The sequence below is a fragment of the Propithecus coquereli genome, unplaced genomic scaffold (assembly GCF_000956105.1).
Source record: "Propithecus coquereli isolate 6110/MARCELLA unplaced genomic scaffold, Pcoq_1.0 Scaffold5, whole genome shotgun sequence".
Classification (NCBI taxonomy): Eukaryota; Metazoa; Chordata; class Mammalia; order Primates; family Indriidae; genus Propithecus; species Propithecus coquereli.
This window is the reverse complement of record NW_012150840.1, coordinates 5,411,399-5,436,384: the sequence shown is the minus strand read 5'-3', so window position 1 is coordinate 5,436,384 and position 24,986 is coordinate 5,411,399. Positions and strand designations below refer to the sequence as shown.

Genomic DNA, 24,986 nt, shown 5'->3' with positions numbered 1-24,986 from the left:
TGCCTAATACTGTGCCCTGGGTATTATTTCTCTAAAAACATGATTCCTTACTGAGAAATCTACTTTGTATTTAAAAAGTTTTTCCAGCTAAAACCCTGAGGCAGGAGGATTGCTTAAGCTTAGGAGTTTGAGGCCAGCCTGAGCAAGAGCGAGACCCCGTCTCTGCTAAAAATAGAAAAATTAGCTGGGCCTGGTGGTGCGTGCCTGTAGTCCCAGCTATTCAGGTGGCTGAGGCAGGATGATCGCTTGAACCCTGGAGTTTGAGGTTGCTGTGAGCTAGGCTGATACCACAGGACTCTAGCCTAGGCAACAGAGCAAGACTCTGTCTCAAAAAAAAAAAAAAAGAACATTCTGAACTATCACTTTTGGCCTACATTTCACATGAATTAAGCCCCTATGAGGATTATTCAGAAATATTTTTGCCATGTAGAAAAATAATAGTTATTTTAATGCAGAATTATATGTTACAATGTATAAAAAATTTGTTGTAAGACATAGTTATACCAAATCATGAGTAGTTTTACCTTTTACTCACTAGGTCTGCAATATTTTACATTGGCTTTTATTTATTTTTTAACATTGAGTATACCTCATTTTTAATAAAAAAAATTATAGTTAAAAGAGAGAAAAGGAGAATAGTCCAAGAGATTAAAAAAAAAAAATCTTTAAGAGAGAAGCAGTAATATACGTACAAATAGATAAACACACAGAGATAGAAATTCAGCTAGAGCTACATTAACATCCCAGGGTTGATACCTTATTCCTGAGTGTTTTTCTAGAGACCTTAAGAGCAATTTGAGATTTTTATAATGAGAGGTTTACATGAGTTTAAACAGGAAAATGATAAAATACAAATCATCTTTCTACCCTCAGTGCCAGAGGATTTTCTAGGCTTCCTGGGTTGGTATTAATTTTCTAAAAATCAATTGAAAAAGTAATTTTTAACCCAGGTGCGGTGGTGCATGCCTGTAGTCCCGGCTCCTTGGGCGGCTGAGGCAGGAAGATAGCTTGAACCAAGGAGTTTGAGGCCAGCATAGCAAGAGCTGGCAACATAGCAAGAGCCCATCTCTTAAAAAAGAAAGAAAGAAAAGGTAATTTTTAGTGGCACAGTTTTCACTTTTTTCTGTTCTATAAAACCAGCAAAGTGGATACATTCTGTATTCCATAACTATGTTTAAAATCCATGATGACAGCTTTCCCTTTGTAAATAAACTTAACTCTCTTTTATAATGGTGATGCTAAAACTCTGGAAAAATTAAAGTTTATGGAATAAATGATAGATTCTCCTGCTCTATGTACCTAGCAAATAGCTGGTCAAACTTCGCCACAAAGGATAGATCTAAATTGTTTCTGAAATGTTGCAATTTCAAATACTAGATAATCAACAATAACAAAAGAGAGGCTCCAAAACAGCCTTATCTTTTTTGTATGCTGCCCTGTTGTAAAATTCTAAACTTCACAGACATTTGAATACATCTAATAAATTTGGTTTGTGAGGCTTAGAATTTAACCGCATACAAAACTCTGAGCTCCCTCCTGACTGAACACCTCCGAGGACATGTCCTGTACATTCAGCAGCATCAGTATTCCGTCAGGAGAGAGCTCAAAGAGTAATCCAGCTAATTCTAAGGACACAAAGGTTTTCTCTGGGTAAATAGTGAATTTAGGTGAATTACAAAGTGATAAGTTTTCCTTGAAGGCTAAATGAAGAAAACTACTAGGCATTTTCTAAGGCAGTTGAGTTTCTCCCTTAGTCAAGTGAATAAAGCCTCCTGGGATCAAGACTGATTTGTGTGGAGAGCAAAATCTAACTAGCTGTTGATAGGATCAATTGTATATTGGGATTATTTAAAACAAATATGTTCTCTATGTCGTCAGTACTTCATCTAATCTTAAACATTTTTCTACCAATTCACTTAAGCAATTATTCAAACTCGTACCACCTTCAAAGATTTCATCTCATAGAAAGAACACAAAATATTAACATTGATTTTTTTAATGTATTTTGGCTTATTTGGGATAGATTACCTAGCCTTTTCAAGTCAAATTTTATTCTTATTAAGATAATTTTTCTGATATTTCTCCTTTATATTCTTCCCTGTTTGCCCAGGCATTAATCCTTGACACAGGAAGTCCTTGTGTAGCTAAAGGGTGGGAGTAGAGGTGTGTATGGGTGGTGTGGTAAGCAGCACTTCAGGGCAGAGTCCGGAGAAATGGTAAATTTGCCTGCCTGTGGCTGATTGACCATGATAGACAATGATTTAAAGCAGAAATATATCTACGTTTGCTGAGTTGTTAAGGAAATAGTAGTTAACTATATTTCTAGACTTATTCATATTGTTCCTTTTAATATTAGAAATTCAAAGCAAATGCTCTTACCTTAGTCCTCATAACATTCTGTTTTAGGAAGTGGGAAAATGTTAACTTCATTTTATAGAAAAAAAATCCCAAAGGCTGAATTCCAGAGAGGCAATGAATGGTGTGGGACCCCAGTTTTCTTTTTTTTCCCCATTCATTCTGCAGGCATTTTTTAAAGTAACTGTCATATGCCTAATACTGTGCCCTGGGTATTATTTCTCTAAAAACATGATTCCTTACTGAGAAATCTACTTTGTATTTAAAAAGTTTTTCCAGCTAAAACCTTTAGTTTTGACTACATCATGTGCAAAATGGAGCTATACTTTTAGCCAGCCACCTAATAATATAGTGTGGTTTGCATAATGATTGCCAAGCTTAAAACTGGAAATGCCATATGCACTTTCACCAGTGTATCAGGCAAATACTTAAAATTTTCCCTTCTTTCCAGATCCCACATAGACTCGTTTTCTGGGGAAAAATAGAGACTATTTCAGTATTTGTCCTTATTTAGCATATCATCATAATTCAGTATCTAGTAAGTACAGTCTGCTATATAAGAAAACCAAAATTTCTTGATTTATAACTCTTGAGATTGTTACTTCCTGCTCTGACTTTCTGATTTCTTGTCTGTAAAGTGGGTATAAGCAATACCTACCTCACAGGGGTGTTGTGAGGACCTGTATTAAAGTATTAACTTCTCTCAGTATTACTGATAAAAGCCAAACATATGAACTACATTTATTCTGTAACTAAACCTATTAACTTCAGTATTCCAACCTGTAAATTCTAGAACGTCTTAGAAGCAGTCATGTACTATTTAATATTCAATTAATTGACAAAATTCTTATTATTTTTTACAAATACTCTAGAAAAAGCAGGGTTACTAGAATTCATATTCTACCATAGTTTAATCATCACTATTTCTCTTTAACCTTCAGCAAGAAGGATATTAGTTCTTTGGCATTTTGGGGAATAAAACCTTGCCAATTTCAGCTTTATTAAAAGTTCCCCTAAACATATTGTTCACATGTAGGAAAACAATAAAATACCATCTTCATTTCTTCAATGTAGGTGATCTAAATAGTAGATGGGGATAGGAAAAGGAGTGAGGATAATATAGCAATTCATTAATGTTATTTTAAGATAGTATTGGATTAGCTGGGTGTGTTGGCTCACACCTGTAGTCCTAGCTATTCGGGAGGCTAAGGCAGGAGGATTGCTTGAGCCCAGGAGTTCAAGGTTATTGTGAGATGTAATCATGCCACTGCATTCCAGCCTAGGCAATAGAGCAAGACTTTGTCTCTAAAAAAATAAAACTGTATTGGAAAAGTGTTCACTAAAAACTGAAGAAAATGCATACTAATCATGGAAAAAGATAACAGTCTGGAAAATGTATAAGTCTATTAAAGTTTATTTGTACAGGCAAATGCAACTTGGATCCTTGATGATAAGTATCAATTTTTTATAGTAATTGTTATAAAAATAGGCCATGTGAAGAGTTTTCATAATGTAACTTGTGTTTTTGTATGTTTTGAACTAAATGTAGGTCTGTGGCACTTTATTATAATTAATTTTTAAATTCTTAAGAGTGAAATCTGTAAATGATTATTCTCTGCTGTACGTCTGTGTTTGTATGGTTGGACTTTTTGAAAACTGTTGAGGTTACACAATCCCAAGCCTGGATGTCTTAAACACAAGAAATCATAAACTCTGATTTTTGTCTTCAAGATCTGGAAGAATCCATGGTGCTTCAGTATGTATCTGTGCTACACTTGATAACTTAGTAAATATTAATCCAGTGCAATTGGTATTAACTGTTATCAACTTCTCTATTTTATGCCACATAATCATTTAGTCAGAATAGATCAAATATAAACTAAAATACTTTAAAAAGAACTTGGATTATAAAAACTTGGACAATAAAACGGCCCACTAAAAAATTTTCAAAACACCTACAACATATAGCAAATACAGGAGACTAAAATCAATAATACATTGTATGGTTAAACTCTTCTGCCTAATGTCCTGTGAATTTGCTTTAGAAATATTCTTTGAGAAAGTTTTGTGTCCTCTAGTTGAAATGGAAACAATGGGTTTCATGTATTTTATCAAGACAAATAAATTGATGTCACTTAATCACAAACAAAACCTTTTATTAGCTCAGCTTATAGAATGTGCTCTTATTTTACAGCAGCATCTGCCAAATGCTGGCTTCCTAGTGCTGAGGTAAGTAGTCCCTGTGCTGGGCAACATTTTGGAAGTGTAATGCAAAAATGCCTCAGTGGGCCCAATTCTTAGCAGATATAATCTGTGTTAATAGAAAATTGGTGTCCTTTCATATCTACTGCTGTAGACTTAAAAAAAAGAAGAAACAAAAGAAAGAAAAGTAGTGTCCTAATCAAGTGCTTTCCAACTACCATCTCTGGGAAGAAAAGTAGTATCTAGTCATTTCCTGGGATTTTCTTATTCTTGCTTTGCCTCTTTCTTCCCTACTTACACTCTGTTGGATCTCCTCCTGCCCCAGTAACATAATTTACAACAGTAGTTTTCAACCAAGGTGTATTAGGATTCTCCAAAGAAAAAGAAACATGTAGAACCAGAGGGTGGGAAGATACTGATTTATTATAAGAAATTGGCTCATGCAATTACGGAGGCTGAGATGTCCCAAGATCTGTAGTTGGCAATCTGGAAAGCCAGGGGAACCAATGATACTGTTCTAGTCTGAGTCCAAAGGCCTGAGAACCAGGAGAGCCGACGACATAAGTTCCAGTCTAAAAGCTGGCAGGCTTGAGACTCAAGAAGAGCCGATGTTTCTGTTTGAGTCTAAAGGCAGGGAAAGACCTATATCCTAGCTCAAGCAGTCAGGCAGGAGAAGGTCCCCTTTTTGTTGTATTGTGGCCTTCAGCTGATTGAATGAGAGGAACCCACGTCAGTGAGGGCAATCTGCTTTACTCAGTATACTGAATCAAATGTGAGTCTCATCCAAAAACACCCTCACAAACACACCCAGCATAATGTTTGAGTAAATATCTAAAGTAAGCGTTGTGATGGTTGTCAGAAATTAAAGGATACAAAGAAATGTAATTTTGGGATTTCTATCCCAGACATTTTTGGAGTTAATATTGTTCTGATGGAGTATGAGATATGTTCAGAATTAAATTCTATTTGTATTAACCTTTATACCAGCTTTTAAAAGATAAAAAATGTGATTATTAAAAATCAGAGATGGATCAATTAGCAGGACAGTTTTAATTCTATTCGAATAATGTTTGAACTAAATAATTGTGTCTCTAAAGAGGCCTTCGTGAAATTAAAATGTGATTGTAGGTTATAATTTGTGTAATTTTTTTATTTGAGACAGAGTCTCACTGTGTCACCCAGGCTAGAGTGCAGTGGCATCGTCATAGCTCACTGCAATCTCCAACTCCTGGGCTCAAGTGATCCTCCTGCCTCAGCCTCCCGAGTAGCTGAGACTAAAGGCCCGAAACACCATGCCCCACTAATATTTTCTATTTTTAGTACAGACAGGGTCTTGCTCCTGCTCAGACTGCTCTCAAACTCCTGACCTCAAGTGATCCTCCTGCCTCAGCCTCCCAGAGTGCTAGGATTACAGGCATGTAATCTACCTCGCTAGGCCTGTGTAAATTTTTAATCTGGCCAAAAGGTGGCAGCAATGTACTTTTTTGGTTTTGTTTTTTGTTTTTTTGTGGTTTTTTTTTTTGGAGCCACGGGTGTCATCATAGCTCACTGCTACTTCAAACTCCTGGGCTTGAGCGATCTTCCTGCTTCAGCCTCTCCCAGAGTGCTAGGATTACAGGCATGAGCCGCCTCATCCGGCCCCAGTGTGCCTTTTAAAAATGTACATTATACTCAAATTCAGCATTACTATTTACTTAAATTACTATTTAGTGCTTAGCTACTTAATTTATAGAGCCAAGACTAATGAGAGTTTTCTTTAAATTTCATAATATAAAGTACTACAATATCTTGACATCTTTTTGATCAAGATGCCTCTAATTTATATGTAAAAATATTAGATCACTTTTTAAAATGTCCCCTTTATTGTGATTGTTGTATTGAGTTTTGAGGGTTTTTTGAGACAGGGTCTCTGTCACCTGGGCTAGAGTGCAGTGATGTCATCATAGCTCACTGCAACCTCAAACACCTGGGCCCAAGTGATCCTCCTGCCTCAGCCTCCCCAATAATTGGGCCTACAGGCATGTGCCCACCATGCCCACATAATTTTTGCTTTTTGTAGGAACAGGTTCTCACTATTTTGCCCAGGCTGGTCTCCAACGAGCATCTGACCTCAGGTGATTCTCCCACCTCAGCCTCCCAAAGTGCTAGGTTTCCAGGTGTGGGCCACTGTGCTCAGCCCTCTATTGAGCATTTCTGAAGATTTTTTCAAGTCATTAACAGTAAGGCCTTGGAATTGTAGTCCAGTCACATTGGCTCTTCTAATCAGGCATCAAACTCAGTTTTTGGTGTTCTGCCTGGTCAATAGATCAATAATTGAAGGACATTAAGTAAATTCTGCCTTGCTTGTTTCTTGCCTCTTGTTTCTTTTCTTCACATCCAGGACCTGTGAAGTAGACTGGTATATTATTTACTGAAATTTACTTTCCTTTCCAACTATGGTTGGTTCAACAACTGACTTTCTACAGTGGTTTTCTTTCTTCTCTCACTTTCCAATCAGTTCCATTCTGAGTAAGCTAAGACCTTTCTCTTTGATAGAGTTTTCTTACCTTCATCTCTTCTTGCTGGCCAATATTGAGTGAATATAGTCTGTCCCTCCCCCCATCATTTCTGCTTGCAAAATTATTATTATCCTATGACTTTGTACCAAATCATCAATTGCTTCTCAGTTTATTTTACAGCTAATGAGCCAGTTTGGAAAATGAGCCCACTTTCCCTCAGATAAAATCTATTCCAGTGCTTATACAATGTTGGAACTTTTTTCATTGAAACAACTTGGTGATTTTGTATCAAAATAATGGAAAAAAGTGTTACTTAAGCTATAAGAACACCATGATATCCTTTCACATCAAGTCTGAAGGAATGGCCGTGCTCTGGGCAGCATTCTTTGTACAACTGGTAGGTCCCTGCTGTCCTGGGAACAGGTGGAGAGGCTTGTGCAGGTAGGAGGCCTGAGGAGATGGCCATAAGCAGCTGTAGTTGACACACACACACACACACACACACAGTCTATTATTACTGAGTTTCAGGAAGTTCCATGTCAAATTTGTGTGTGCCATTTTAACTCCGCCACATTTTTCTGTAGTGGAAACCATATGATACTTAGTGCAAACCAAGTGCAAGTAATTTATTTTCATTTTTATTTTTAGAACTGGAATTTATAGTAACTGCCTATGGGGAGGAAAATCTGAAGAACCTGTGGTGGTTCTTTAGACAATAAAGGCACACCTGTTATTTTTGAAGGAGCAAGGGAAAAGGTATTAAAATGCAGAGTAAAGATTCCAGGGGAGTGAATCTCAAAAAATTTTCTTACTAGACCAGTTCTCATTTCCCAGCATTCTTCTTTTTTTCACATACATGCAAAGTCTGGTGCTGTGAGCTCAGTGGTTCTGCTTTCTATCACAATATTTTAAAGTGTGGGGGGGAAAGGCATATAAAGGGAAGATTCCTTGATTTTGAACATCTGTTTCACTATTAACATCACCATAGTTTTGTAGACCTCTCAAACTCTGCTGGCTGCTCTCAGAACCACCACCAGGCTGATGCAGGTTATGCACAATACAATGCAAGGGATTCCACTCATCGAATGAATGCTTCTCCTGGAGTTGGGCTGTGCAGTTGGTAGAGCTGTGCATGGCAGCCCTGCCTTACCTTATCTTTTTAAACATTGGTTTTAAGAAGCCCTTATTTTGAATTTCTGCAGCAAGTAACAGTTCACTGATAGAGTCAGGAAATTATATTAAACCAAAATGCACAGGTGGTATAGAAATCAGAGTAAGATTTAAAATTAATTACCTCTAGATGACACAACTTACATGTTGATCTAAATTTGTAGAACTGTGCGGTAAAAAAGGTGGATTTTATGTATATAAATTATACTTGCATGGAAAAAAGATTAATACCACTCGGATACATACAGAAAAGACTTAGAGCTAATGAACCCTAATGATTGTCATTATTCACTATTAATCCTTCAGGAAAAATACATCAGCCAGATATTGAGGGTTTAGAGGAAACCCAGAAAATTAAAGAGAAAATTCTAGCAAATTCACTCTAAAATTAGGAAAATTGCTAGTAAGGTTATTTGTGGCACATTTGGATAAAAGATCAGAAGGTCAGGTTGACTTTTTTCACCTGAACTGAGTAGTAACCAATTGTTTTGGCATTTTATACATTTCAGCCTTACTAGGGCAATTCTAACTTAGTCATTTTGTCAGGAGGATGTAAGTACTACAATTTTAGAACATCTGTTTAAACTGAAGTGATGTTCTGACTAAAGTTCTTATTCTACAAATGGCTATCCCATATGGAACATCTGCCTTATAATTTATATAAGAAGATATTTGATTGATTAGCACATGCATGTCTATAGCTGCATGGTGATGGTGACTGATCACAGATATGGTAGAGACACCCACCTGTAGGCATACTGACCAGACTTTTCCTGTGACCTGAAGGTGCAGATGTCAAAGTAGGGTTTTGGTAATAAAAGGTTCAGGTACAAGTATACAAATGACTGTATCTGCTTTGGTGTCACCCTGTGCTACCCATCTTCCAGGAGTGCAAAAATGGAACACCTGGGTTTTATGGTCACAAGTGTAGCTGTGAGAAGTGTATGAAAGGCTTAATCCCTGCCCCAAATTTCAGTCATAAAGATCAAGGCCAAAAGTCCTATTTGAGTTTAGCCACAAAGCAAGCCTCGGGGAAAGTGCATCTAGTCTTGCTCATGTGCAGAAACTGCTGGGCAATGCTACCATTGTTATGAGTTGGAATTTACAGAGAATTTTAAGGCTGGGAGTTTTCCAGGCTAGGTGCTACTGCACCATCCTCTCCTCACTTTGATTTTCCTTCATTGTTCATGGTGCCTGCAACCAGCTTTGCTGAGGATTTTCTGTGAATGTGTAGTGTACACATGTACAATACACATATACACACACTCTTTCCTAAATACAGGAACTTAACCTCCTGTAAGCTTAAGCTTTCAAGAAGGAAAAAAGAAAGAAAGAAAAGTAGGTAGTCACAAAGGGGTTGGGGACTCTAGACTTCAGCATTAAAGGCAGGTTTAAAAAAGGGTTAGCAAAAGTGCCTGTGAGATGCCGGGCACGGTGGCTCACACCTGTAATCCTAGCACTCTGGGAGGCCGAGGCGGGCATGATCCTTTGAGCTCAGGAGTTCGAGACCAGCCTGAGCAAGAGTAAGACCCCGTCTCTACTAAAAATGGAAACAAATTAGCTGGACAACTAAAAATATATAGAAAAAATTAGCCAGGTGTGGTGGCACATGCCTGTAGTCCCAGCTATTTGGGAGGCTGAGGCAAAAGGATAGCTTGGGCCCAGGAGTTTGAGGTTGCTGTGAGCTAGGCTGACGCCATGGCACTCTAGCCCCGGCAACAGAGTGAGACTCTGTCTCAAAAAAAAAAAAAGTGCCTGTGAGAATAAGTTTTGCAAAAAGTAGTGTATCTGTCTTTTTTTTTAACTAGAAAGATGTGATTTAATAAACTTTTTAAAATTCTGCAAAATATGAAATATTAAATACCCTATGCACAGTATTTATAGATTAAGAAATTTTGTTTTGGAACCAGGTTTAGTTTTAAGACTTTTAAGGCACTATCAACTTTTAAATTGGTCCTGATTTTTGGAAAGTACAATCTTTTATAGAGCCTAATTATCATTGGGCTGTGCTTAAAAAAAAAGAGTTAATGTTAGAATGAAGTCAGTGCCTTAGTAAACACAAAACTTTTGAAACACTCAGCTTTAGTAGGTGCCATCTGAATAATTTAAGCATTTTCACATGAAGATTGCTTAGTTATCTGGAAAATCGTAAAGATTATTAACAATTCATAGGTTAATATAATGCAGAAAAGACAACTAATGAGTATAGCAAGAAATGAAAACAGTATCCATTTGTCAGATTCATAAATGGCATCAAATTCAGAACTGCCCTCTTGGTTGAGTTAGTTCAATGTTATAGGGTGTTTGTATTTCTCTTGCTGGAGGAGGATTCTTTTAGGCATGTCATTGTAAAGTCTGTCCAATACCCAATCAGCAGAGTAGAACTCTTGGTAGTGCTAACTCAGTAGTTCCATCAGTGTGATCTTTATAGTTTTAGGAAATGAACGTAATTTGAATGAACGTTTCTTTGAAAAGATTTAGATAAATAAACATGAGCCAATATAACATTTATTCTGTATTAATAATCAGTACATAAATTAATTCAGCTTTAAACCTTTTTCCTGCGGAGTATTATTTCTTTAATATTAGCATCTGATCCACAGTAATATAGTACTAATTTTAATGAGAAAAACAAAATGGAACTTTCACTTTCATAATAGCTCATCCACTTAACATTTTACAGACAAAGAACTACTATAAATGTGTAACATTATGCAGGCTTTTTCTGCACCGAGTCACAGATCATAATGAATATACTGTTTATATAGAAACTGAATGCTTTCAAACTACTACTGTATTCAGATCATCACTTTCCCCATACCAGACAAAATTAATTGTTCTCTCTTTATATTCCCCTATGTGGCACTCATCTTGCTGCATTACTCGTGGCTCTTTGCTTTAACCCCAGTTCCAGTTCCTGTTGTCACTGCTCCCTAGATTGAGCTCTTGGAGGGCAGGAAGCCTGTCCCTGTTATCAGTGTTTGGCATGTATTATGCCTAACACATGTGTTAAATCAGATTTAATTTAATGAGGACACCTAAATTTTATGTAGCTTCCTTCTAATAAATTTTTGTAACTAAATAAGGATCATTACAAAAAATTCTTTTTAAAATTATACCATAAACTGTACCATGGATTGAAATTTTGAATTCTGTGTAATAAGAAACTTCATGTTACACAATAAAATAAGAATTTGAACCTAAAGAACTCTAAACCTTAAATGAGGATTTTAAAAAATGCAGAAATGGCAGGCAGAAAAGTCAAATCTGATGTATTGCGTATTGGATGAAATTAGAGAGTAGACTTTACATACGTCAATAAAGTCGACATTAAAAGGATCTTTTCAAACAATTAGATCCTACAGCCTAACAATTATTTTTAAAATTCTGCTGTAAACTCCTAAAAAATTCTTAACTATAAAAAATAAGGCAACTTGAAGCTAGAAATTCATGGATGAAATTACACTGGATTGCATACAGAAGCCAGTTTAGACTGGTGCCTTCTCATAATCCATATCTCTTAAAAGCCTTTAGCAAGCCTATTCACATATACTGGTGAAATAATCTCTCAGAAGTAAATCAGAGAGTTTCTAAGACTCCACTAAATAGTAGACCAATTAAGATCATCACAAACTTCATGCTGTCAAATCTATTACCTTGAAAGAAAATTATGCAGAGAGCTTTTCTGAAGAACTCCATTTGTGCCACATGCTTATTATTCTTTGGGTGGAGGAGGTGGCAGGGAATATAATTTCTGTTTGAAAGTTCTTTTGTTTTCTGCTACCTTTACTTAAATGTTACCAGGTACTATTTTTATATCTATAAAGTGCTTTGAAAAAATGTTAAGTGAATAGTGCTACATAAAATAGATGAGAATTTTCATATTTTCTGGGTGTGTAAGAAGCAAAGTGAATAATACTTGACTCTTAAAAGGGGGCAGATAAAATGCAGAAAAAATTAATAAGGATCCAATAAAGTATCCCCTCACCTTATAAAATTCTCAGTTCAAAGAGAAACTGAATCCTAGCTAATAATAAACGTTCATTAAAAGCAGCATTTATACCACAGCAAGTTTAAATGAAAATTAATGTGGTATTCTTAAAGCCTTTTAAATGATCCTTTTAATGTCAAATGGATGTGACTTGAATCAGAATCTGTTTATATTCACTTAATGTTTTGCATATAAGGTCAAATTGCTTAAAATAAATACTGTCATAATAAAAGTATTTTATGACTTCTAAGCCATATGATTCCTGCTTATTTCTACAATACAACAATTTGGATAGCCTTAGAATTCACTGTAATAGGATTTGGCCATGTAACAGATATAATCAGATTGAGACCAATTAATTTCTGGATTCCTTTTTCTAACTGAAATCCTACTTATTTAATTCAACAGATATTCTCACTAGAAAAGATTGAGGAGAAAGAAACCATCTAAAAGTGAATGCAAGCATACATCTTATCATAAAAACTATCAATTATAATACATTCTAACCAAAAAAATATATATCAAACCACAGTGAAAAAAAAGTAAAAATCTAGAAACCCTCCAAAATATTTTCAATGACTGGTAAGTGCTGTAGTTTTTGCTTGTTCGTGAGAGATTACTAAAAACTAATGATGCAAGTGTATTGGCTTGGAGCCATCCTTGCAGTAAATGAAGACAGTATTCTTCAAAACACTGTAATATGCAGCAAGCTTAGGTTTTTTAAAATTGCTCACTTTTAAATATAATATTTGCTGGTAGCTGTCCAAGTCCATTAGCACCACATATAGTGAATGAAAAAAGTATTTTCAGAGAGGATGACTGTTTTTTTTTTTTTTTAAGAAAAAAAGTTTGAAATTAAAAAATTAGCCAGGTGTGGTGGCACATGCCTATCGTCCTGGAAGCTACTCAGGAAGCTGAGGCAGGAGGATCACTTGAGCCCAGGAGTTTGAGGTTACAGTGAGCTATCATCACGCCACTGCACTCCAGCCTGGCAACAGAGCAAGACACTGTCTCTAAAAAAAAAAAAAAACAGTTAAATGAAAGTGTACAATTAAATTGATTTCTTGGGTTATGTGTTTTGAAAGACACACTTTTCATCTTGCTAAACGGAAGGATTCCCCCCCCCAACATTATAAAGCATGCAGGTAGGAACATCTGGGGAAAATACTTTTGCACTTCAGCCAAGAATCTTGCTAATCATGTCTATTATCAGGTTCAATTCCAAAGTCAGATTAGTTTCTTCTGCCAGGTCTCAATATGTATTTATGGAAGGAAACAAAGATGATTTTATAGGATAAATTAACACATACTTTCTATATGCAATCCATAAATAATGCAAGAATTCACCTAGATCATTTAAAATCATCTAATGTACATTTTTCCTCCATGATGAAGCTCTTTAACAAATACCTTGCATCTCATAGTTCATCTACTTTGACTACATCATCTGTTTCAAGTATTAACATCATCACTCAGTTTAGACAAATGGGAGACTATCCTATTTGAATCCTAACCTGTGAGATAGGAAAGTGTGTTGTATTATGGCCATTTCACACAAAAGATTGAAATAGAATTACTTTTTCAAAAAATATGGCAATTATTGGTGAGATCAGATGCTCCCCTTTAAATTACTGAATAAAAATGCAAATGAGCCCTTTTATTTTTTCTGAGACAAAGTCTCTCTTTGTCACCCAGGCTAGAGTGCAGTGGCATCACCATAGCTCACTGGGACCTCAAACTCCTGGGCTCTAGCGATCCTCCTGCCTCAGCCTCCCGAGTAGCTGGGACTATAGGCGTGTACCACCATGCCCCATTGCCCTTTTCATTTTTTGTAAAGTATTAGCTGGATTGACAATAGCGATGAGAAAGTTACTTTTCAATGTCCACGTAAAATCCTGTTTACTGGTCTCTCTCAACACATGGCCATAAAAGAATACTGACATTCAAAATACACTGTGCTTTAGCAATCAATAACTTTTCACTTTCCATTCAACCATGTACATGCCTCATTTTGGCCAAGAATAAATAATATTTTCACTAAATTATTATGATTTCTTAAGACCTTTACTGCCAGGCTGGCTTTGAATCCACTCTCCCCTCTTTGAGAAGTTGAAAAATATGTTTCTTAGAGAAGCAATTCTGCAAGATGCATCCTATGTTATCTGTGATAATTTGTTACTTGGGAAACTTCCCTTCTCCTAGATGAATAATAATCCTCTCATTTTTGTTTTGTTGTTTTATTTTTTGTTACTAACTTTTCAGCAGATAAATCCATGCAGAAATGGATATATACAGGTCTGTTGTGGCAGATGGAAAATGGAGAGGGAAACACTCCCTGTTTCTACACTTTTGCACTCAGTAACTATTTGCCTATTTGAAGAAACTTGTGAATGGCTCTTGTAAGGGACTTGAGCAAAACTAGAAAGCCACTCATGTTTAATTTCAATGTGCATAGTCTGAACACTCTCTGCAGAAACTGGGAAAATGCAATATATTTTTTGAGTTAAGATTACTGCTTAGGAGTTTAACTATAAATCACACATTCACAAGAGTAGCTCACCTTACTCACCATTTTAAACAACATAAAAGTGCACTGTAAAAACAAATTTTGAAAACTGAAAGTAATGTTAACTTATACACAATGTTGAATTATCAAAAGGAAACCAGACTTTGTGACATCAGAAGACATTAAGGAGCTTATGGCATACCGTAAGTCCTCAATAAATACATCTTCCTTCCCCGAAGCACTCCAGTCTGCACATGCCATTTTAGCAACTCCCTATATGTCACTTTGCATTGCAATCTGTGCTGATTTCCTCCAATCCAGAAGTGACTGCATTTCAGTGGTAGAGTTTTATAAACTTGACTTATTCTTTAGCATTTCTGGGCTGGAATTGTACCTTTAAATTCCACAGGTTAGCCAGACATGGTGGTGCACACCTGTAGTTCCAGCTACTCAGGAGACTGAAGCAGGAGGATGCCCTGAGCCCAGGAGTTTGAAGTTACAGTGACCTATGACCATGCCACTGTACTCTAGCCTGGGCAACAGAGCAAGACCCTGTCTCAAAAAAAAAAAAAAAATCCACAGATGATAATTCTCTCATTTACTACTGAGTAAGAAATGCCACAGAAGTGTAAAATAATTCATCATTAGCCTTTTTTTCTCTTATGATCTAAGTCACTGTAGAAGATTGTTTATTTTATTATCATCAGAGGCCATTTCATTAACCAGCTGTTCTATAGACAACTGGATAGCATTCTTGACGAGAGAAGAGGCTGTTTCTATTAAGAGTGTTTCGTATTGTTCTGAAGTTCTACCTTCAAAACCACTATCATTAGCAAAAACCCCTACTTGCTCATTTTCAATTGAAATTAAGAATTGCTTAGGGACATTTTTAGATTTCTTAACATCAAATTCACTGATTTCAGTATCTGTAATAATAATAGCAATTGGCTCCATTTTTTTGCTTTCTTCTGATTTGGGTTTCTCTGCATTGATCCCATTTTCTTTGAAATCTGATTCCTGGCTCAATTCCGTATCTTTTGGCTTATTCTCTTCAGCTACAATATCTCTACTTTCATAGTCTTTCCAATTTGGTCCACTTTCTAGGATATTGTTAGTGCCTTCTTCCAGAATTTGTTCATCTGGGATTGCAGGTGAAAGAGGAACATCAGAAACCACTGGTTGCTGATGATCTGTTTCTGAAGTTTCAAGTGGGCTTTCTTGCTGGGGTTGAACTTCTTGTTTTTCCTTGATCATTTCAATTTCTTTTTCAATGATTAGAGTTCCCGTTTGAATAGTAGAATGCCCATTATCTAATCCAAGTTCTACTGAAATCACTTTCTCTCCAGAAGTTAGGCTGTTGCTCACATTTGATTCACAGACCTCATCACCATCTTTCTGTGAGATGCCTTCACTTGGATCCCTTGTTATCTCATCAATAGGTTGGGTCTGAGTTTGTACATCCACATTTTTAACCTTTCCCTGGACTTTGATGCTGCAGTCTGAATCTTCTATAATTTTGGAATGATTACTCCTTTTTGCCCCTCTTGAGAATTTTATGCAGGGAATCTTCAGTCTGGATTTTGCCTTTTTCTTAGAAAGGTCAGCATCCTCAGCATTTATTTCAGGTTGCACTTCAGCCTCAAATGGCTTTTGCCGCTTTAAAGAATCTGACCTTTTCCTGCGTGTTACAAGACGTTTGATTGAGGCCCAGGCCCCCCCTGGGGGTTGTGGCTGATCAGAAGCTCCTGCTTCTGGAGGATACTTCCTTGTCACATCAGCAGCTTCAGAGCTAGCTTTGGGCTTCAGCACTTTGGCTGCCTTCTTTCTTCTCTTGAAGCAAAGCATGGAAGCTTTTTTCTCCTGTCTTTCATCCTGAGGAATACCTTCTGTTGATCTTTTCTCATCCTTGTTTTCGACTTGAATTTCAGAAACTGTGGTCTCCATTTTCATGCTACACACTTATATTCTCTAGAAAACTATATTCTCTCTTCCTTGGCAGACTTTATGATGAAAAGGTGGGCAAAAATATCACACTAAGTAAAATTTCTTCCAGGTGTCTTCTTTCCTTTTGTCTTACTCCATATAGTTGTTTTAGGTGGTTTCTTAGTACACAAATGCCTGGTTTCTCTATTGCTTGTAATTTCTCTTTTTAATTTCTTCATGAAAGCCCTTTACTGGATACATTTTTGCTTTTTTTAGAGTTCAACCTGATGAAAGAAAAGAGAGTAGTATTTTATTTTACCATGAGCCTGTTATTTTCTATGGAGACTATTTCTCTTGAATGTATAAGATTCCATCAGGCATGTTTTCCATATAACAACTTAGTGAAATTACTGGAGAATAAAAATTGGGGTTTACTTTTGCCCTACCAAAAATACTTCAGTATGCATCCCTTTTGTTTTATTTTCTTTGTTAAAACTTCAGTTTGGATTATTCTGCAAGTCTGATATTATCGATTTTTTAGTTGTGCTGTCTTTATGAATTACTTATGACTCCAAATTGCAAGTTAAGCAAACAAATAACAACAGAAAAGGTCAAGATGTTAAACAAGCTAATGTAATTTTTATCACATGCAATAAAGAATGTTGAAGCTGAAAAGGACTTGAGAAATTATTCAAGTCCAGCCAGATGACAAAATTGAGCTCCAGAGTGGGTAGCTGGCTTGCTGAAAGCCATACAAGTAGGTAAGGTCATAGCCAGAGTTAGAACTACAGACTTTGCCTCTTTCGTTTTCCTTCCATTATACCATAAGGTTTCTGTTCTAAAAATGTATGTTCCATCAAGGAGGTGCTACTTTTCATACATATTCTTAGGAAAATTTAACATTACTGTCATTCTCCACTCTTAAACTAGTTGTATAATTTTGACATTTTTATTTAAGTTCTGTATGTGCTGTATCATAGTTTCCCACCACAATACGCGTAGTTGGAGGTCAGTAAGAATGAATAATAATAATAATGATAATAGCTGACATTTATTGAGCAACTCTTGTGTATTAGGCAGTGCAAAGCACTTTTACATATATTTCTAATCCTTGACATAATATTATAAAGATGGTGGTATCAACATCTACAGATGAAGCAATTTGGCAGAGATTACAAAGCTAGTAGGTAACAGAACTCAGATTAAACACAAAACTGCCTGTTTCTAAAACTGCCTATGCTCTGAAACTGGGCTTTAAGAGTTATCAGAAAATAAATTGTTTGGAGATGCTAATCTGCGATATATCCATTAGTCAAAAATTTAAAACATTGTTTAATGGTCATTTAATGCAGCCCATCAACTCATAATTGAACCAAGACTAGATTGAATTCTTGTTATTTTAAAACCAAGCTTTTGAAATTCTTTATATTTTATTTTCTTTGTTCTGGAACTAATTTAGAAGCCATATATAAATTGACAAGCTATGCAATTGGCAAACTGATTGTTATATAATATAAAGGTGTATTGAAAAATTAATCCTCAGAATAGTATGACAGCCCCAAAGAATGAAAATGTGAGGTGATTATCTAACAAAAATCATATGAATTTTAGTGGGTGGATGACCTAAAATAAGCAAAGGGACTCATTCCTCATACTGTTTTTATGTAAATGCTTCACTGAAATTTGATTTGGGTAGCCCATAATTCTATGAAATGTAGAAGGAACTGGAACGCTGAAAATCAGTTTATGATTTAGATAAATATTCCCTTAGGTTGGATATTTCATACTTTATGCCTCTAACAGAAAGATAAAGTCATTCTAGAAAAATGATGGAATTAAAATATGAACATTTTACAGTGTCTCTCCTCATGTAATGCTTCACAAAGCCCTAGAACCTCAGCTGATTATAAGTCTAACTCTTCTCACCTCTTGTGAGTTCTCAGCACCTGAGCATTTTTATTAAGCAGAGGGTGTATTACTACATAATAGAAATGTTGAAATTAGATCATATTTAGGAGTGTATCATTTGAAACTAACCTGGATTGCTCAAAGACAATTGCTTGAGAAGCTCACTTGAATGTATATCACACTGCAGAAATAAAACAAATACCCAAATAGAAACTTAACTGAAATGGGGGGAAAGAATGCAGTCTGTAGACATTAAAACTTTGCAGAATGTTAAGACTGCAAGCGATTTGCCCTTAACCTGCAAGGATACCTTTATCACCTCAGGAAATTTTAAAGTCCCTTTTGTCATTTCCTGACAGAATCGCAAGTCTAATGCCACAGAAAACACGACCTTCCTTTTTTGTCTTGAGCAGCAAAAAGCAACCACTACCTGAGGAAAGCATTGGATCTTTCCTAGCACCAGCTATGGACCACGAAGCTTCCTCCTGGAGGAAGGAATCTCTCATTCTGGCCGGATGCCCCTCATGGCAGGAGATAGAGCGCAGGATAAAGTACTCAAAAAGGAAAATGCCGGGGGCGTGGAACAGATAACCCAGCTTCGAGCTATCTGCAAAATTATAATATCCAGGAACCCAAAATCACATTTCCCAAAACGGGTAAAGAAGGAAAAAAGCCCCGGACGACCTGTGCTTCTAGGACAAGCTGTAACCCGAAGAGGATAGGTGAGCAAACCTGATGAGAGTGGCCCTGGCGGGAGATTCCTGCAGACAAACGACCTCCGGGGTTCTTACTCCCGGCCATCTCAGGGGGCCCGGACTCCCCCGTGTCAAGTGGGCACATCCTGCCCACTCTGCTGCCCAGGCGGTCAGCGGGCCAGACACCGCTCCGGACCCTCCTGCCCCACAGCCTCCTCGCCCTGCCTTCACTTACCAAGGGCGCCAGGGTCCCTGCTCCCGAGGTTGGGGCGCGCTCGCAGGGCCGGAAGCCCAGGCATCCGGGGAGCCACGGCTGCACCCGGAGCAAGCCGCTCTCTGCAAGGGACCGCAACCAGGCTGCGCCCCCTCCCCAGCAGCGCCGGGACGGACAGCCAGCGGCGCCAATGCGAACGGAGCAGGCGGGCAGGGGGCGGGGCGACCGGGAGAGGCGGGGGGCGGGGCGGGGACCAGGAGACCCACCTGCGAGCAACTTGCCCTGCCGCGTGGGAGCAGAACTCCGGTGCTCCTAGTCTGGGGCGCGAACCCCCACTGTGGGATCACATCAGGGCAAAGGCAGGGGGACCACTGAGAGAGAGCAAGCCGGAATATGGGGAGGGGACGAGGGTAATGAGCTCCGCATTTTCTAAGAAGCAAAATAGCGAAGTCCCGTTTAAAATTATAGGCATTCCAATTACAAATCTCCATCCTTCCCCCTTCCCTTGTTAAAGAAACGGAAGATATCAAATTTTAAAAGCAGGCTTCAAAACTGTGCATAGAGTAGTGAGGTCACGTTTGTTTGCAGAGAAAATTACATGTATGAATGGAAACAGAAATAAACCAAACTTTCCCAGGAGTGGGTTTGTATGTAAGGTTATCTGATTCGTTGCCAAACAGGATCTCAGACCCTTTTCTTCCAATAAGAGACAGGTGGATTATGCATGGAGAACTCTCTGGTCTGCAGAAGCAACAGCATCCATGCGGACAAGGTGAGAAGGGCACAGGAACCCAGCTCCATCCATTTTTTATACCTTACATTATTTCCAAAAATAAGTTGAGGTAGCTTATAAGTTACCCATGTTTCCCTTTAGGAGATTCCTAGATACCCACTTGACCTTGTCCCTCCAAGCTGGGGTGGGGAACAGGAGAAGACATTGCTCACAATTCCAGTCTCAGAGCAGAGAGCACAGGCACGATCTACCCTGCCTGACTGGCTAGATTGTATATTTTCATGCATTTTTCTGAGCCTTTATTTAAACAAGTTGCTAGCTATAGTGAAAAGCACCACAAGTATTTATTTGTACACATAAAGCATTAATGTAGCCCAATGCAATGTGTTGCTATCAGAGTTTAGTGTGACTTGCTTGGGCTTAATGTTACCCATGAGGGCATTCCTGGGTGCTCCAGCTGTGCGGTCCAGTAAGATTCCTCACAATCCCAGCCCCTTCTCTGGCCCCTCTCAGCACAGCATCCAAGTGAAAAACCGGGTAAGGTGGAGTGAATGAAGAACTACTGAAAGGCGGCTGCACTCATTTCCTTTCTTTAATAGGATCGTGGTCTTGGGAGAGTAAATCTCAGATACCCATCTTTGGATGTTTTTCCAGGAACATATTTTACCTTTGTAAGATTCTCTAGTTTCCACTGAGACGTATTAAGGAAAGAACTCTTGGGACACAAAAGCAAAGCGGAATCTAAGTTGTCAACATCTTAAATTTACAGATAAAAGAGACACGAGTTGTAAAACAGGAAAATCTATAAGCATCTAGTTTAGTTGTAATTAAGAATTTAATTTAGCTTTGTTCATTCAGCAAACACAAGTCTGTGAAAATGTCCTTTACATCCCCACATGGGTTGCAAGCCCTGCCTGTTGCCATTTTTGAACTTTAAACAAGCCAAAGCCACTTGTTGTGATCCAAGGTTTCTCAAACCTGGCAGACCTGAGAGTCTGCAATAATTTCAGGAAAAAATAAGATGAGTGTATCTAAGTGAGGACAGTCTTATTAGAAATTAGTGGAAAAGGAAGCAAGGTACAGTTTAAAACAATAAGGGCCACTTTAATGACTTGTAGATTTTATTCTACTTGTTTTCCTTTAAAATTTTTTTTTTCTTTTTTTAGTGAAAGGGAACTGAAAGACAGTTTAAGAGGTGAATTTATTTTGTATTTGAAAGGCAGATTTAGATTTCTTTAAGGTATATTACAAATAACTCTTTCTTGACCTCCATCACACACTCAGTCACTCATACACAGTACAGTATTATAGATAAAATACTGCACTGTGGTTTTTCTTTAGGATATGACTAGAACCCAGTGCCATATCTGTGGTTTTTTTTTTTTTTTGAATGTGTCCAGTACTTCATGCATGAAAGAAAGCTGTCATCCTTGAACTCACTTGAATGACAGTTAAGACTGTTTAAGCTTATTACCCATATCATTGTCTACTACTCCATTAGTAGCTTTTCATTATATAATAGGAAACAGGCTATAAATATCTCTCCAATCTGATGAGAAATTATCCTACCTACAGATTATCTTGTTAATATCACCAGATGCAGTGTGCCAGTAAAATAGCTTACATATTTATCTGAATACTGATCATACTATTTCTCCTGTCCTGATCCCTATCCACCCACAGCCTGGGCCTGTAGCTAAATGCAAAAATGGTTTATAACTTCTTGTCAATAATTCCTACATTTCAGAGGCCTTCTGGGAATAAGCCCTCCAACCTCCTTCCCTGGTACACCATTAAATGAACCTGTGGCTCCAGGTCTTTGGTAGCTGGATCTGTTCCTGGGCACCATGAGGGTTGCACAGAGCCAATATAAACTCAACGGTATTGGTCTTGCAATCTGTTTTACTCAGTAGCATAAAAATGCTGCTGTCTCTTGAATTAAGAATGTATGTGCATCTTTAATGTACAGCGACAGCATCTGAGGTGCAGATCAGAGAAGGCATAATCTGTTTATCAGTAATACTGCTAATATACGGAGGGAAGGCATTAGCAGCCCAGAGAAGGGTAAGAATGGGCATGGATGGCCAGTGATCTGGAGGGACTTACAGCCCCATGGTAAAGACACTGGACCTTCTCTAGGGCACATAATAATAGGTACCCCAAGGACTAATGCTTCTTTAAGTCTTCAATACAGGTCTTCAATTAGCCTGCAGTTGTTTTGTTCTTTATGCCTTCTTTCATTATGGAAATAGCATCTGTAAGTTTGTACTGTGACACCTCTTCTTTATCAAAGATGGAAAATCAATTCCACAAAACCCATGCCATCAAGATTGCTCGGCAGCCTCCCTACTTCTTTATTTCTTCACTGTCTTCCACCTTTATCACCCCTCCCTTCTAAATGGGCACAGCTTTCCACCTCTTACAACCTAGCAGGAGCTGCCTTCTGGGAAGAGTGCCAAGAGTCAGAACAATGGTAAAAACAGAGACTTTGGAATCAGATGATCTTACAACTTCATCTTGAAACTAGAGGTCACCCTTTGAGCAATTCCATTGCTAGGAATTTATACTGTAGATACTTCCACACAAGTTGCAAAGATACATATGATAATTGTGTATCCTCTGCTAATTCCTATTCACTGCTACATTATTTGTATTTAATGATAGCAAAAACCACGAGACAATTGTTAATGTCTATCAAGAGAGGACTCTACATACTGCACAGCCACAAGAAACAAGATGGACCTCAAACTACAGATATAGTAAGACTTCCAAGATACATTTCTAAGTGGGAAAAGTTGTACTGTTTGGATTTTTACCAAATGCATGTTTTACTTCAACTAGGAAAATTCTTGCATCAGTGATGGTCCATTCATTCCAAGCAACTATGGTAAAAAACAATTTGGATTAATTGTATTTGGGCTTTATTTATAATCTTTGGCTTATACATCTCCATTTACGTCCTCCCCCCACTTGTGTCCACTATTCCTACTAGTATTAAGGATTAAAATCCACAGGGGTTTTGGTGATATGAAGAAGGCTAAATTCTTTAAGATAATCTTTAAGTCACCATGTCTGATAAGACTGCTTCCTTCCTTTGTCTACAAACTGAATTCCCAGCAAGTCCCATTCCAGATGAGGTTTTGTGGGACATTTAAAAAATATATTAGAAACAATGAGCTCTGTGCAAACAGGGCCCAAATGATACTTTGGAACAGGAATTGATAACATTGAGTGCTTATAATGTGCCAGGCACTATACAAGGCATCATAGGTGACTTGTATGCTGAACTTCACAAGCAGCCTCAGTGCCCTTCCTTCCATGGTGAGGTGTGGAGTGGAAAGTTGACTGAGGCTCTAAGTGGTAGGGCTGAGGTTCTGCATCACGACCCCTTTGCCATACGCCTCCCAAAGCGCTGCCATCATTTCTCTGGACTGTAAAACTGGCTGTATCACAACACTGATGCCAACCCAGGGGATTAGAAATAATAAAATCAAGGGCATGGGAAAATACTGCTCTGTCAACATCGGCAGTGTTTAGTATTGGCACCAGTGATTATATAACATCCTCTGGAAGGATCCAGGGAGGAAGACAAAGGGAAAAGGGAAGAAAAAATATGGGAGGAAGAACAGAGATAGAAGATAAAGAATAAAAAGAGACGGGAAAATATTTTAGGGGGAAAAAAAGCATTCTGTAGGGAGGAGTAGAGCCCTGGCATGTAGTAGAAGCTCAGTCAATATTTGTTGAACCAACAGAGAAAAAGCAAACCTAACTAAGGTTAGTTCTATGTGACCATCCTTCCTGAGAGCCTTAAAAATAAATGGTACTAAGGCCGGGCGCGGTGGCTCACGCCTGTAATCCTAGCTCTCTGGGAGGCCGAGGCGGGCGGATTGTTTGAGCTCAGCAGTTTGAAACCAGCCTGAGCAAGAGCGAGACCCCATCTCTACTAAAAATAGAAAGAAATTAATTGGACAACTAAAAATATATAGAGAAATTAGCCGGGCATGGTGGCGCATGCCTGTAGTCCCAGCTACTCGGGAGGCTGAGGCAGGAGGATCGCTTGAGCCGAGGAGTTTGAGGTTGCTGTGAGCTAGGATGATGCCACGGCACTCTAGCCCGGGCAACACAGTGAGACTCTGTCTCAAAAAAAAAAAAAAAAAAAAAAAATGGTACTAAAGGTACTAAAGCTGAGATAGAAATGGGAATTCCAAGGAAGTTCAAGACAAAAACCTGTATAAGCAATACTTCCTCAGGGTAAAAAAAAAAAACCAAAAAACAATATACAAGGTGCAAGATAAAAAGGCAAGTCTGTCCAAACCCTACTTCCACCACAACCCTCTCAAGGTCTCCTGAATTAGGTGTCCTCCCCAAAATACATAGCATAAGCACGATGCACATGTTTTCTCCCCGCTCCCCTTCTTTTTTAGAGACAGGGTCTTGCTCTGTTGCCCAGGCTGGAGTGTAATGGCACGATCATAACTTGCTGTAACTTCAAACTCCTGGACTCAAGTGATCCTCCCATCTCAGCCTCCCGAGTAGCTGGGATTATAGGTGCACACCACCACACCTGGCTAATTTTTTTTTTTTTTAATTTTTTGTAGAGATGGGGTCTCACTGTATTGCCCAGGATGGTCACAAACTGTTTTCCCCTTTAAACACAATGGTGTCATAAAGTACCTATTGTAACTTGCTTCTTCAGCCCCAGGGGTCTGCCAGACAAATGGGCTCACACAGGATGGCAGAGACACTGCGGCACAGTCTGCTAACTCTATCGTTCATATTTCAACACCAAGA

At 38.0% G+C, this 24,986-nt stretch overlaps 1 protein-coding gene across 1 annotated transcript; it reads right to left on the bottom strand.

Moving 5' to 3' along the window:
- Positions 1-15,394: 15,394 nt before the first annotated feature.
- Positions 15,395-19,588, bottom strand: AKAP5 (A kinase (PRKA) anchor protein 5). Its single transcript, XM_012656174.1, has 2 exons — positions 19,484-19,588; positions 15,395-16,929 (listed from the first exon to the last, which is right to left on the bottom strand). Exon 2 carries the CDS (start codon positions 16,670-16,672, stop codon positions 15,395-15,397), a length of 1,278 nt encoding a protein of 425 aa, XP_012511628.1. The 5' UTR covers positions 16,673-16,929; positions 19,484-19,588.
- Positions 19,589-24,986: the final 5,398 nt, after the last annotated feature.

Bases quoted from the DNA above. Each gene is read 5' to 3' on its own strand.
- AKAP5 (XM_012656174.1), bottom strand. From the start codon at position 16,672: ATGAAAATGGAGACCACAGTTTCTGAAATTCAAGTCGAAAACAAGGAT.